The sequence below is a fragment of the Astatotilapia calliptera genome, chromosome 4, assembly GCF_964374335.1.
Source record: "Astatotilapia calliptera chromosome 4, fAstCal68.1, whole genome shotgun sequence".
In the NCBI taxonomy this organism is placed as follows: domain Eukaryota; kingdom Metazoa; phylum Chordata; class Actinopteri; order Cichliformes; family Cichlidae; genus Astatotilapia; species Astatotilapia calliptera.
The window spans coordinates 26217140-26230290 of NC_137425.1; the positions used below are offsets into that span (position 1 = coordinate 26217140).

General features: G+C 40.9%; 1 protein-coding gene across 1 annotated transcript in view; it reads left to right on the forward strand.

Annotated features, from left to right (window-relative positions):
* The first annotated feature begins 234 nt into the window (after nt 1-234).
* Nucleotides 235-13151, forward strand: part of grin2ba (glutamate receptor, ionotropic, N-methyl D-aspartate 2B, genome duplicate a) — a 136723-nt gene continuing 123806 nt past the window's right edge. The window contains exons 1-2 of the mRNA XM_026165706.2: nt 235-372; nt 1672-1779. Coding sequence (XP_026021491.1) covers nt 1753-1779 — 27 coding nt within the window. The 5' untranslated portion in view covers nt 235-372; nt 1672-1752. The remainder of the gene's footprint in view (nt 373-1671; nt 1780-13151) is intronic.

The window sequence follows — 13151 nt, forward strand, 5'->3', positions numbered from 1 at the left end:
TGAGCTGTGAGATGCATTCAAACAGGTTTTCATTCAAAGCTGAGAGTTATGTCCAGATGTGCACATGAGCACGGCAGCTCTTGCATTTTAAGTTCCCATCATTTAATCGGGTTTATTGATTCTAAGGGGAGCGGGTCAGAGGTCGACCAGGCGTAGCAAGGCTTTATTAGAGTCTAACTGACTGTGACCTGCTTCTAACCCGCTGTCCTCTCTTTTCCCCTCTGCAATAACAGACTGGCGGTTGTCGGGAAGACGAGCGACTCCAAACGTCTTTCCAGAGGAACAGAAGTGAAGCTGCTCCTGTGGAGTACAATTACCTCGAAATTGCTGCTTTACCCCCTTGACCCAACGAGGATTTTACCTAAAACCGCTGTGAGTTCCCGGTGCCAGCTCCTTGTCACACAGTCACCGCTGAAGGGATTAGGATGCGGAGGGGGGGCGGAGATAAATGCTCAGCATCGGCGCCTTGATTTTTAATCTTACCCTTCCATTCACGAACATCTGTATTTACTTCGGCAAACCCCACACACCTAATGAGGTGTCCTGGTAGAGAGTAAAACACATTTGTTTGATTAAGTGCAATTGGTTTAGCCAAAGACAAACCTGCTGGTAGAATGACACCTGAAAATAATGAAGGGCTACTTTATTGTCCGGTTGTGAGTTAATTAAACTCGTCTTTCTGTTAACCGGCTAATGACTTTGTCATGTGGTATCAATCCAGGTGATTAGTTATGCCAATCACAGGGAGAAATTCTTTTCCTTTAACGTGGAGCGCTGTTTATCCGTCTAGATTGTTGTCCTTTTCTGGAATTAAATGGCACTCACCTCATGTTTGCCACGCAAATAAAAACTTTATGCAGCTTTTTCAGAAATCACAAAATCCACAAACCTGGACGTGAGCGGTTTCATGTGGGGACTATATTCTTTCCAGCCAGCACACCTGCCAAACATCACTGTGCAGGAGGAAGTGCGCTTCTACCTGTGAGTAGAAGCTCCTGCTTGTGACAGCAGGACAGGATGTAAACATTAATAGCGTCCCCCCCCTCAGCTGAGCCGTGATGTCAGCTAGCTGCACTCCTCCGTCGGTTGGCAGATGTAGATGCGGACACTAGAATGCAAAGAAAGTTCCTACGTGAAACTGTTCACAACAAGATCTGGGGATTTCTGTTTTTCTGGACAGAGGACAGTACACTCAGGAGAAGGCAAACATGGTATCTACAAAACAGAGCAGCTCACACCAAAACCATCTAGATGGATAAATGATATTGTAGCACTACTGTAAAAATATGTAAACTTGATTTTGGGGTGAAAGTTGTTTTTAATGCTGTGTTTATTTGTCCACAAGAAAAGCTTTCGGTGCTCCTCAGATCTGATTCAGTTTAATGTAATTGTGTAATTTTTCCACAGGGATAACATTTGTAATCATTTCCTGTCACTTCCCGCTCTATTCCAATTTTTCGACCGCTCTGCATCATCACGGCCTGTTATGAGAGGCAAAATCACGGGAAACCCTTGAGGGGGAGACTGTCATCACCCTCAGGGACAAGTTGTGATAACCCAGAATGCAGCACTGTTTATGTACAGTCAGGAAAAAGAGCTCAAAATTAGTTTTTTAACAGCAGCCACTCACATTCAATAATCATATTGTCTTTTCTCTCATGTTGACTTTAGTTCGGCCTCCCTCAGTCTGAGGCTATGAGAGGGAGAGAGGAGTCCCAGGCCGCACCATCATGCTACTTCTGAGACGCTGGGATGAGACTTTGGCTGGCAAAACACAAAGTAAGACAATATTGATGCATGGGGCCTCTTTACAGGTGGAGCTCTTCTTAGTTTTCTCGTGTTGTCCCCGTAGAGAACCGCTGAAACAAACCATCTTATCTCGGCTGTGTGTGCCTCTCCTAACGCTCAATGATGGATGTTCTTAAACTTCTGTAGTGTGTGTTTTTTTATTGCTTCGTATCTTATGCCAGGTTTGCTTGTGGGTCAGGATAATGGTTCAAGGTGGAGCTTGCAGATGAATGGTTTAATCCTTGGTTTTTAGCACAGTGTGCACTTTGATCAATGGCACGCGTCAGCACGTGGTCGTTCAACCCGACCCCGCCCACCTCGATCGACTATCGGCCACGTTTACACTCCACAGGCATTGATCAGGCAATTAAAGGTTTTGTTAAATTCGTTTTTTTGGTTTTTGTCGTTTGTGTGTGTGTCAGCTGTTCTCATGTTTTCACGCGCTGCATGTTTGTGGACGACAGAGAGAAAGATGAAAGAAGACGTCGTTCCCACTCTCACCCAGGACCAGATTACACAGAGCAAATGTTTTTACCACCAGGGGCAATGAGAGGTCATCATCATATCAGTAGATTTCAACATTTTCTCATCCATTACTCCTCAGTAACTTTTTTCTTCTCTATTTCTTTTTCGTCTCTCTCATCTCATGCACTGTTAATCAGCGGTGACGTTAGGAGACTGAGCCTTGGTGCAAATTTAGTCTCCTCGTTTTGTGGTGGGATGGAGTGTGTGGACTGTGTGAGCACACTACAAACAGCACCATTACACAGGCACTCCTCTACACCTTTAACCTGCTGCCTTTTAGCCAGCAGCAGAGCAACGGCGTGGCTTTGTAACAAAGAGCTTTAGCTTTAGCCTCGGCCCTTCAAGCATCAAGTCGCTTATCTGCTTCGGCTAATGCCACACAGATATATTAACAGCGATGATGCATCTAATTAACAACAACGCGCCGCTGTTTCTGATTTAAAAAAAAAATAGCATTCACACGTACACTGGCAGAATATTAGTCTGCTGGGCTTATTATTCGAGCGTGCTTCCTGCTCTTACATAAACTGTTTAGAAAAAAAGGCTCTGGCTGGAATAATGGCCTAAATGAGGACATATTAGAATAATAATGTCTCATGAGTTTTTTAAAAGCTTTATCTCCAACCTTTGTGTACCTAACCTAAATGGGATTCTGGCCCCTCGTTATATCGGCGCCGTTCAGCGCCGCTAATTAAGTGCTGCATAGCTTTTCAATCATTTTTTCAGTCAAATCCATTTAACAAGAGACTTTTTATTTAGACTCAAAGAGCCCACGTCACCAGTCTTAAATGAAAGCCGCAGTCTTTGACGTGTTAAATGCAATTTGAACATTTTTAGGGTCAGCCTTCTTCTCTCTCTGCCTAATATACGGAGTGCAGTTAAAGGTAGATTTCGGCGTTGAGGTGTAACAGTAAGATAAACGTTGTCTTTCTCCTGTAATCCTGGTATTACAGTCTTTTGCTGAACAGGCCATTATTGCAATCACCTTATTTTTACTGATATAATTTTTTTTCAACCTCTCTCTGTGTCTTTTCTAAATTGGAAGAAATTCAAGAGTCAGGAAGCTTCTGATAAAGAGAAGCTCTCATAATAAGAGACAATAGGAGGAAGAGAAGAGGGGAAGTGTTTTGGTAGTTGTTTCTGGGGATGTGGAGTAGAAGGTAGAAAAGAGCGCAGCTTTTTTTTATTTTCTTTGCGCCTGTGCCGCTGTCTATTTTGTTTTTTCACCTCGTGTGAAATTACACAGCAGTGCGTGTGGGCATCTCATTGCATCAACAGCTCGCACTGGCACGTTTCCCTTTGTAATGAATGCCGGTCACATTGTTAGTTTAAAGCGTCACTGATGCTCAGTCCGCTTGCAGTCGAGTAAACTTGGAAGCTACAGAAACTCAGTCATGCAGGATAAATGTCTCAGGTGTTTAGCTGTCTCAGAGTAATGCGATGCTACATATATTAGCATTAATTAAAATTTGACCGCAAGATCACATACATGCTTGACCTTAAAACACGGCAAAGATCCATGCGGTGGAATCGATTGCTTTGAGAACCAGCAGATCAATGCGGCTTCACTCATTCTTGTCTCCAGCGGTGGAGCGGTAGCATAAGTCACCTGGAAAACGGCCTGCGGATCCAGTCATTAGCTGCTGCACATCCAACATTTGCTTTGGTGGCATCTGTTATTTTCTGGCACGTCCTCAGATGCTGCTGTGGGGAGGCTTCAGGTGCTGTCAGTGTTTGTGCTCCAATTTTTTGGACTGAACAAGTGCTGAAACTGTTAGTCGATGTTCAAGATTTGAATCTGTGACAAATGATTAATTGTTTACATGGTTTTCAGTGTCAACATATAGCACAGCTGCTTTTTCTGTTTTAAATGCCTGCAAATTAAGTAATTCAGGCTGCTAAGTGTGAAAAGCTAACAATCTGATGATGTCGTCCTGTGATTTGTGTGGGCATGGGCAGATTCCTGATTTTTATAGACTAAAATAAAAGTCTATCTTACTTGAAATGGCTCAGGTGATTTGGCTATGACTCCCAGCTAATTCAGGCCAAATCAGTAGGATTGACATTGTTTTCATGCTCCTTCATTTATTTTCTTTAATGTCATCCAGTGTGTTAATTCATTATTTTGTACTTGTTAGAGTTTGTTTCCTTTAAAGAAAGCAGGGAACATAAAAGACTGTACATAGAAGATGAATGGAAATGTGACCAGAACCTTACGAATCCGGTTGTTCAGTGATGACGCGACGAATCCTACTTCCGGGTCTAAAGTAGTCTGCGTTTAATATGGCTTTTGTGTTGTTAACATGCTTAATGTTATGTATTTTCTTCTATTTGATCTCAAAAAGCTCCTAAAACAGTCGGTGATCCCTGTTGACCTCCCTCGGCTTTTATTACCACTAATCATTTATTTAAGCTCAGTTTTTAAAACCTTAGGATGTAACTACAGCCCAGCCCATGCAGCAGTATATGAATGACTATCCTCGTATTGTGGATGGATTATCTCAGTTGTTCTCCTGGCTGAAGTTTGGTCCTTTTACAGCATCCTGCCATGCGATTACATTTGTTCCTGACCACCGAGAACACTCACGGTAACTTTTATCGAGTGGAAAAAAAGTTAGCTTGTTTATATTATGCTAACATAGCTGTGTCGCTAGCGGCCACGTAGCACATCATTATATACCAGCTAGCCAAACTTCAGTAACCCTGCAAACGTCACTGCTGTTTAGTTTTCTGTCTTGGAAGTGATAACAGAGCTGTACGTTTTAATTTGTTTCCAAAACCCCGCAGTCAGGACATGATTTATTGTATTTAGATAGAAGCTAGCGAGCTAACTTCCTGCTAACTTCTAACTCCGTTAAATGTCATAAATTCCATTTTCATGGATGCCTGGATGTTAAACTCAATTTTTACACCTGGTAGAGCAGAACGCTGATCATTTTATTAAAGATGAAAGACTTTAGACAGTTTTTCAACTCTCAGTAATGCCATAGTGATCGTTTGATATATGGACCTGCAGCGGAGTTTAGACCCAGACACGGCTAGTGACATCAGACTGAACAACCGGATAGCTTTTGATACCAAAATTCTGAAAATGTGACAATGTTTTTTTTTTTTGTTTTGTTTTTTTAATTGTAGTTTTGTAAGTAGCATCTTGCTTACCTGAAATATAAATTAGCTTTTTTTTAGCTAGCTAAAATTGCTTTGGCTAAAATGTTTGCAATGTTTAGCACTTTATACATGCTTAAGCTAATTTAAATTAAGGCTACTTGGAAATATCCTAACATTTCCGTCTGTGTCCTGTTAACAGAATAAAATGTTGACATTTCAAAGAATGGTCTTCCATTACCATGTCAGTGATTTAAAATGACTTTTCTGGTTTCTTTGGCAAAGCAAACCTGTTTAGCACAACAGTACAAGCCAAAAGCTACATGCTAAAGAAGCAGAAAATACTTTTTAGCACAAAAGTTTATGCCTAAGCACATAGGATACAAATTGTGTAATTCTCCTGGTGGTAATACTGACTAGGCTACTAAATTTCTGGTCCATTCGTTTGTTGACTACCGTTTTAAAGGTCCAAGTAATGCTAATGCTAGCTAGCTAGTATGGTTAGCAAGGTCATTCCTACATAATTTGGCTAGTAAAAAAAAAAGAGGCTTAAAACAAAAGTGACACCTTAGTGTGTTTTAAGTATAAATAGTGAACAAGACAGTGAGGGCCACATTTACTAAATGCTGAAAAATAGTGTGTCAGCACAATCCCCAAATAGCGCTCATAGGTGTGGTTAGTGTTATGAGTGGTTTACAAAAGTGTGTTGTTTTGTAAACACAGGTGCAGGCAGATCATTTTGATATCAAACAATTCACTGGCTTTTTCCCTAAATTTTACAATTGTCTGTGAATATTTGTATTAATATTAATATTATGCTGTAATCCTGTCTTTCCTGCTGCCCACATGTGCAAATGTGTCCACGTTTCCTCAAGTTTTAACTGTAAGCTTGAACAGGTATGTGACCAGCGCTCTATAAGAGCAGCTGTGCGCTCCGTTTTCAGCTGACTTGTTGTTTCACCTAGAGGTTGTGTTGTAGGAGAGTGTGACTTATTTGTTTCGGCGTGTGAATGCCACAGGTCAGCATCTTTATGCAGCCACGATAGACAGGAAGCGCTTGTGCTCGTGCTTTGAGGAGTGACATGTGGGTGTTGCAGCTGAAAGATGAAACGCACAATCATTTGTATGCTGCAGATTGACAGACCAGTGAGACAGGGAAATTCATATATTTCCGGGGTTTAAAATGAAAGGGGAAAAAAACCTGTTTGCTCTTAGAACATGTAATGACTGAATCTGGGTTTTACATGACTTTATCCAACTTGGTGTCATCCCTGATTTAAAGGCAGCCACTAGGATCCTGCTTTAATTTGGAATAATAACACCTATGTCCTAGTGTGTGATTAATCCGATACTAAGAGATCTGATTAATGTGCTGTTGTGCAGGAGCTGCAACTAAGTAACGCTATTTAAACTTCTTTTTCTTTCTCCCAGCTCCACTAAGCACTGTTTTTATTTCCCATTATCAAAGCTGTGCCAGACAATAAATCAGTGTATACCAGAAAAGAGATTACTTCCCCCAATGCAAGAGAAAGTAGTGCCCCCCTGCCATGAGACTGGATGGAGGTGCATCATCATCATCGTCTAAGCTGTGCACAAACACATACACACACACACACATACACACAAAAACCTCTAAAAGCCTGTTTGTGATGTTGCAAAGATGAAATGGTCAAGCACGGGCAGTGACCCTCAACCATACCTGAATGCACTCGCTTCTGCAAGTTGAACCCGAATGCACGGCGCTGTCTCGCAGCCCCGCTGCTGTTGAAATGTCATCGGTAATGCTCACCGCGCTTCAGTGGGCTCACTAAAGCAAAGCAAACTCCACAGCATTTTCTACTCTGCCTCTCGCCTCCGAGGCTCTCAGCCTCAGCCACAAAGCCACCTGCAGCTTTTTTCGCCCTGACTGTGTTTGCCAGAAGGTAATATTAAAAGTTATTGATTGGGTTGTGTTTAAAGAAAAATACCCAGTAGGAGTTTAGCAGAAAAAGACCCGATAGGGAGCTAATGCCTCCCTCAGGGACATCATCCACATACTGTCAAAACCCATGATGTGTGGCAACCAGGATGCAGAGCAAGGGAGGGGGAAGTGTGGAGAGGGGCAATCTGTGTCATATAGAACAACCAGATGCTGTAGTGCTTCCAACCAGGCGCACAGACAAAAGGAAGCGTGTGAGAGAGGCGATTGCGATGTGCGCTATTTTACAGAATACAAAGATAATAGTTTTGTCAAAGTCTGGCTGATTAAACTGAATGGACCTGAAGACGGTGCAGCTCTCATGCAGCCATTTAACTCCTTCTGTGTGTTTAGTCGATTGTTCCTGTTTGCATCTCACATCGATTTGTGAAAGCCGGGACCAGAGTTTCAGAGCTACTGATAACGATGTAAGTGTCCATGTAGGATTGTTGAGTTGTAAAAAACGTGGCCAGTATTTCTTTGCACAAGAGAGCCGATTGATTAATTGCCGATCATGCCACAGAGAAGGCAGTGCAAAAAAAAAAATACAAGTTGATCTATAGAAATTTTTCAGTTGCACTCTCATTTGATCTAAATATCCATTTAAACATGTTGCATGTTCAATATTGCTAAAAGGCACTGTCACACAGCTTGGTGTTTAATTGGATTGAACTGTTTGTCATCTAATCACTGCATTTGGAGGTTGTTAGGCTTTTTTAATTTGTAGCAATAAATAAAACACAAATACAGCACAAAATTATTTTGTTTCCAGGTTTGTGACAAAAGGTCTATAGTTAAAGTGTTTGCAAACCGTAACAAACTGTTGGATTTGGCTGATTGAGAGCTGTTACTTGAAACGATACAGACTTCTTTCAAGAAGGAAATCCAACATAAAGTTTGGCTGTTCTCAGCTGGGTCTTAAACAAGTAGAAACAAAGGGGGTTAAAAGGAAAGTTGTAAAGGGTAGTTGGAAGATGTCAGAGCACCAGTGTAAATGAACTGTCGAAAATGCACAAAAAACAAATGTGCAGCACAGGAGCCAGTTTTTGTGACAGAACTGCAAGAAATGGACTTAATGAAGAGGGATTTACATAAAGACAAGCCAAACAAAAACCAGCACTCACACCTACACAAGAGAACACAGTGGGATAAAGAGACGCGTTACTGCGCTGTGGATGACTGGATAAAAGTGATGTTTAGTAATAAATCACAGGTCTGAGCTGGCACTGGAGTTATGGTCCAATGCTGGGGTTGAATGTCAGGGAAAGGACCAGGAGAGATTTCAGTCATTATCTCACCAGTAAATGCAAAGGTGTACAAACAAATTTTGGACATTTTGACCCCCTGAATTATTTTATCTATGGAGACCAATACTGTTTTTTAGTATTTGTGATTTGAAGTTGGGGCCTTTAAAGGTAACGTGTGTAAAATCTCAAAACTAGATATCAGTTTTTTGCAAACTGCAGTCATATGAATTCTGTTTCCTTATCTCTCTCAATTCAAATGTGCAATTGTAGCTACGGTAAGGCAAACAAATCGGACTGCCTTCCATCTGTAGTGAGTAAATGGTAAAGTGTAGCCTGTCAGTCTGCTGTTTATCTCAGCTGTAATATGTTTGTGTCTATTTACTCTGGATAGGGATAGAGAACTTTGTGAAAGGAGTCCGATAAAAGTTGATAAATCAGTGACGCTCACATCTGTCAGATGACAGAAGCTGAGGTGAGTTGTTGAGAAAATCCTGAAGTTTTCTGTCGGTAAGCGCTGCTGTTTTTGCTGCTGTTAGCCTCTGTTAGCTGCTCTTAGCCAGTGTTCTTTAAAGTGGATCTAATATTGTTGGAGTGAATAAACTACGTGCCATAACCTCAAAGCGTGGTTACCTCTGGGTTTAAAATAAGAGTGTGAAACCATTAAAGATGATCAGAGAGGCTGACTGCTGTTATAAATTCTCTGTAGCTGTGCTATATACACAAGAGCATGGCCATCAAATCAAATCAAAATTTATTTCTGTAGCACATTTTAAAAGACTAGTGTACATCAAAGTGCTTCACAATAATACTGCAAAGCGGGCAGAACAAGAAACAAATAGTACAATTGCAATTAAAAATTACAATTACATGGTGTAGTGCAGGCCGAGTGAAAGTCAAACTAATTTGCTTCAAAAGCTAAGTTTTTGAGCTAAGTTTAAGTACGATTTGAATGATTGAATAGATTCCAAGAAATTATTCCAGAGTCTATAAGTGGCAATAGCAAAGGAACGGTCACCTCTGGCTTTTAAACGAGATATCGGTTGCATTAGGAGCAGTTGCCTGGAGGATCTTAGTGCTCTTTTTGGGTTATATAGGTCAAGGAGATCAGTTAAGTAGCTAAGGGCCAAGTTATTTAAAATTTTAGAAGTGAGCAAAAGGATTTTAAAATCAATGCGATATTTGACGGGAAGCCAGTGTAAGTTAGCAAGGACAGGGGTGATGTGATCATGCCTTCTAGTGCTGGTTAGGAGGCGTGCTGCAGCATTTTGGACTAATTGCAAGCGCTGAAGGAGGGAGAGTTGGAGGCCCAGGTAAAGAGAATTGCAATAGTCCAATCTAAGTGATGAAGACATGAATAGGGCCATGTGGGGCTTTAGATGTTATTAATAAAATGAATTCTGAATTTCACCCGAAGCCAGTGATGGGAAGCAAGAATAGAGATGATGTCTGATAGCCGACTAGTTTTTGTTAGCAGGCTAGCTGCTCCGGGCTCATTAAAGGATGGATGTATGAACGGATGGACGTCCATGTTGAAGATCTGTAGGTGGTGAGTTAGCACCATTAAGTGTTATGCACAAGAGAGTGACACTTGAGCATAGTGCTAGAAGTCAGTAGACTGTCAAAATTAATTTTAAGGCAAATCCAGATGTTGTTTTAAGGACAGATGTTTTGAAATAAATAAAATCATATTGTGGTTGATCTTGTTCTATTCATGTTCACAGGCAGAATGACAAGTGTGTGTGTGTCTTTTATTTCTAATGCTGTTAGTAATGCATGACAACAGACTGCCAATTAACTTACCATTAGCAGAGATGGGCTGTTGTTGGGTGATGGGACATTAAGGGAAAGATGAGGGGGCACAGAAAGATCGAAATGACAGCGACAGGTAGAGATGGGTGATGGGGAGGGGACAGGAATATGTTTAGAGGTGTAAGTGGAGGGTGTAAGTGCGTTTGCATGTGTGCGCAGTGTTGATGGGATAGGGTGTAAATAACAGCAGCATTAGAGGTGGATTGGGTGTGAAATTAAACCTCGGCCCAAAAATGTGCCACTTCGAAAGATGAGACAATTAGAACACGCTAGCACAGCCAGACCTTGATGGTACCTCCATTAAAATGTGTACGTGTGAAAGAATACCTGTGAGTAGGTTTAAGTTCTTCTACCTAAGATTTTAAAACATGTTCTCTTTCATTACAGATCTATTAAAAACCATAAAAAAAATAGTAGCTGACCAGCAGAAACTTATGTTCCAGATGTATTACATACACATATATATTTAATAGTACTATAAAAATCAGTAGAGGGCAGAGACTCTTTAAAGTGTCTCAGGCCAGGAGATCCATAGAATACATATTAATACTCAAACGACGAACTCAATGCAACATTCAGGCTTCTTTTTTCTTATAGGGCTCTCATACAATGTAACCATGTTTGGGTCTGATATCGGTTACAGATATAGAGGTGGCTTGATGACTGACAGGTTCCCTCCCACATGGGCAAGCACTCTATGTAATTCTACATATTAATGATATGTTTGCTATACCACAAGAAAGTAGCACTTTCTTGCTGCTAAGTGGTGAGTTTGAGTGTGACAGAAGTCTGCTGGAGCTCTAATATCTGTCACGACAGAATTGCTGTCTGACATTATCTGTAACTGCTGCTCAAGTGTCTGACATCTATTATGAAGAAAGGAAACCCTCGGGGTGACCTAAAATAGTTCAGAAACAATCGAGATTTACAGTTCTGCGCATGTGTGCAGAGAGAAGTGAAACGTCTGAAAGGGCAGTCAGTCATTTTGATGGGATTTTATATAGAAAAAAAGATTATTGTTTTCATTATATAGATTAGTGTGTAGCTGTGTATTCCAACAAATTAATGGGTTCTCGTAATCTTAAAATATTTCCGATAAAAACACATGCGAGTGGTCACCATTTTGTGGAGGAAAGGGACAACGCCACTGGTGTTTTAATAAAACATCATCCTTTTCCTCCTCACTTCAAGCCTCATCTCCAAGAGATCGTGCATAAACATGCGTATTTATTATTGCATATATTATTGCAATGACTGTCAATAGAGATGTGGCCCTGTCTCTGGACAGCTGACAGCTATCTGACTAAATTAGAACAAGCTAGTTACGAGCAAATCCTATACCAGCTAATGTTAGGTTTGTCTCCTAAAAATCATACTTTCCCTCTGATAAACAGCTTGAGTACATTAACACGCGTGAGAGTTTATTTGCTAAGTGTCCAACAATCAACTTTTTTACATCAGCTTCAAACACAGTGTCAATAATGCTAGCTAGCAGCAGCTAAGAGAAGTTAACAGTGGCTAAGTGATGCTAACACCGGCAAAAACAATAGTCTTAGTGACATAAAAGTTCAGGATGGCCTCAACAACTCACTACAGTATTGCTATCATTGGTTGGAAGTGAACTTTTTTGACTCTTTGTGTGTCGGAGTCCTTTCAGAAAGTTTTACAGCCTCTTAAAGAAGTAAATGCTTCTCACCCGCCATTGACTGCTGAGGTAAACAGTGGATTGACAGCCTTCCACAAATAGGGAAAAATTCTTGGGGGGATCCAGTCCAAACAGTAGAAACACATTGCCCAGCTGCAGCTGTTATGGGTTTAAGTCTAAATGTAATGTTTTTGAGCTCTCTTGGGTGACTAAAACATGTTTCCTACAACAGCCACGATAGCTAGGATTGCCAGGGGTGAGAAAGCAGAACTCGGCTGGCTGCAAACTACAACTTAACTGACATCTAGCGGCTAAATTTTTAAGCGCTCTAACTTTAAGAAGTGACTTTTTGCCGAGCCCTCACGATTCACAATGTTTTTCTTTCACTTAAAAGCGTGCGTCATGTATTAACTCGTATAATGACAAGAGTGAGATGCTTTTATAATTGCTAGTTATAATCAAACAAATAACAGGTCTGTATTTTAACAGAATTGGCATCTACTTGTCTTTTTCTTTCTTTCTTGTATTTTTTTTTTTGCTGAAAAAGGTCAGTTGTGTAATTTTAGAGGGAGTAGGCCTGTGTGCACGCTCGAACAGTCTCATTTGAGTGGCAGCATTTTTATGTTCATTACTTAACAGAGAGCCTGCATATAAATGGATTATTTCAAAGTATGCATATGCATTGTTTAAAGTGATGCAGCCATCTTGGGTGTGCTTGCGTTTACCTGTGTGAGTTGGGTCAATGCTCATGATAGTGCTTTTTTTTGTATGTGTGTGTGTGTGTGTGTGTGTGTGTGTGTGTGTGTGTGTGCGTGTGTGTGTGTGTGCACTTTCACTGTGGTGTTTGGATGTGAGCCAGAACTTTAAAACAGTCAATCAGCAAGAGTGACAAAAGAACAGAGAGGCACAGAAGGAAGCAACAACACATGCATACGGTGAAGCCCTAGAACATTTAGGCACTGGGACAGAAACAAATATAAAATGCAGGAATAACTAATGTAGAGACACACTGTGCTTTTCTGTTTTCACTTCACTGCAGAATGAGCTCTTACTTTCCACTTATCTCACTCATGTA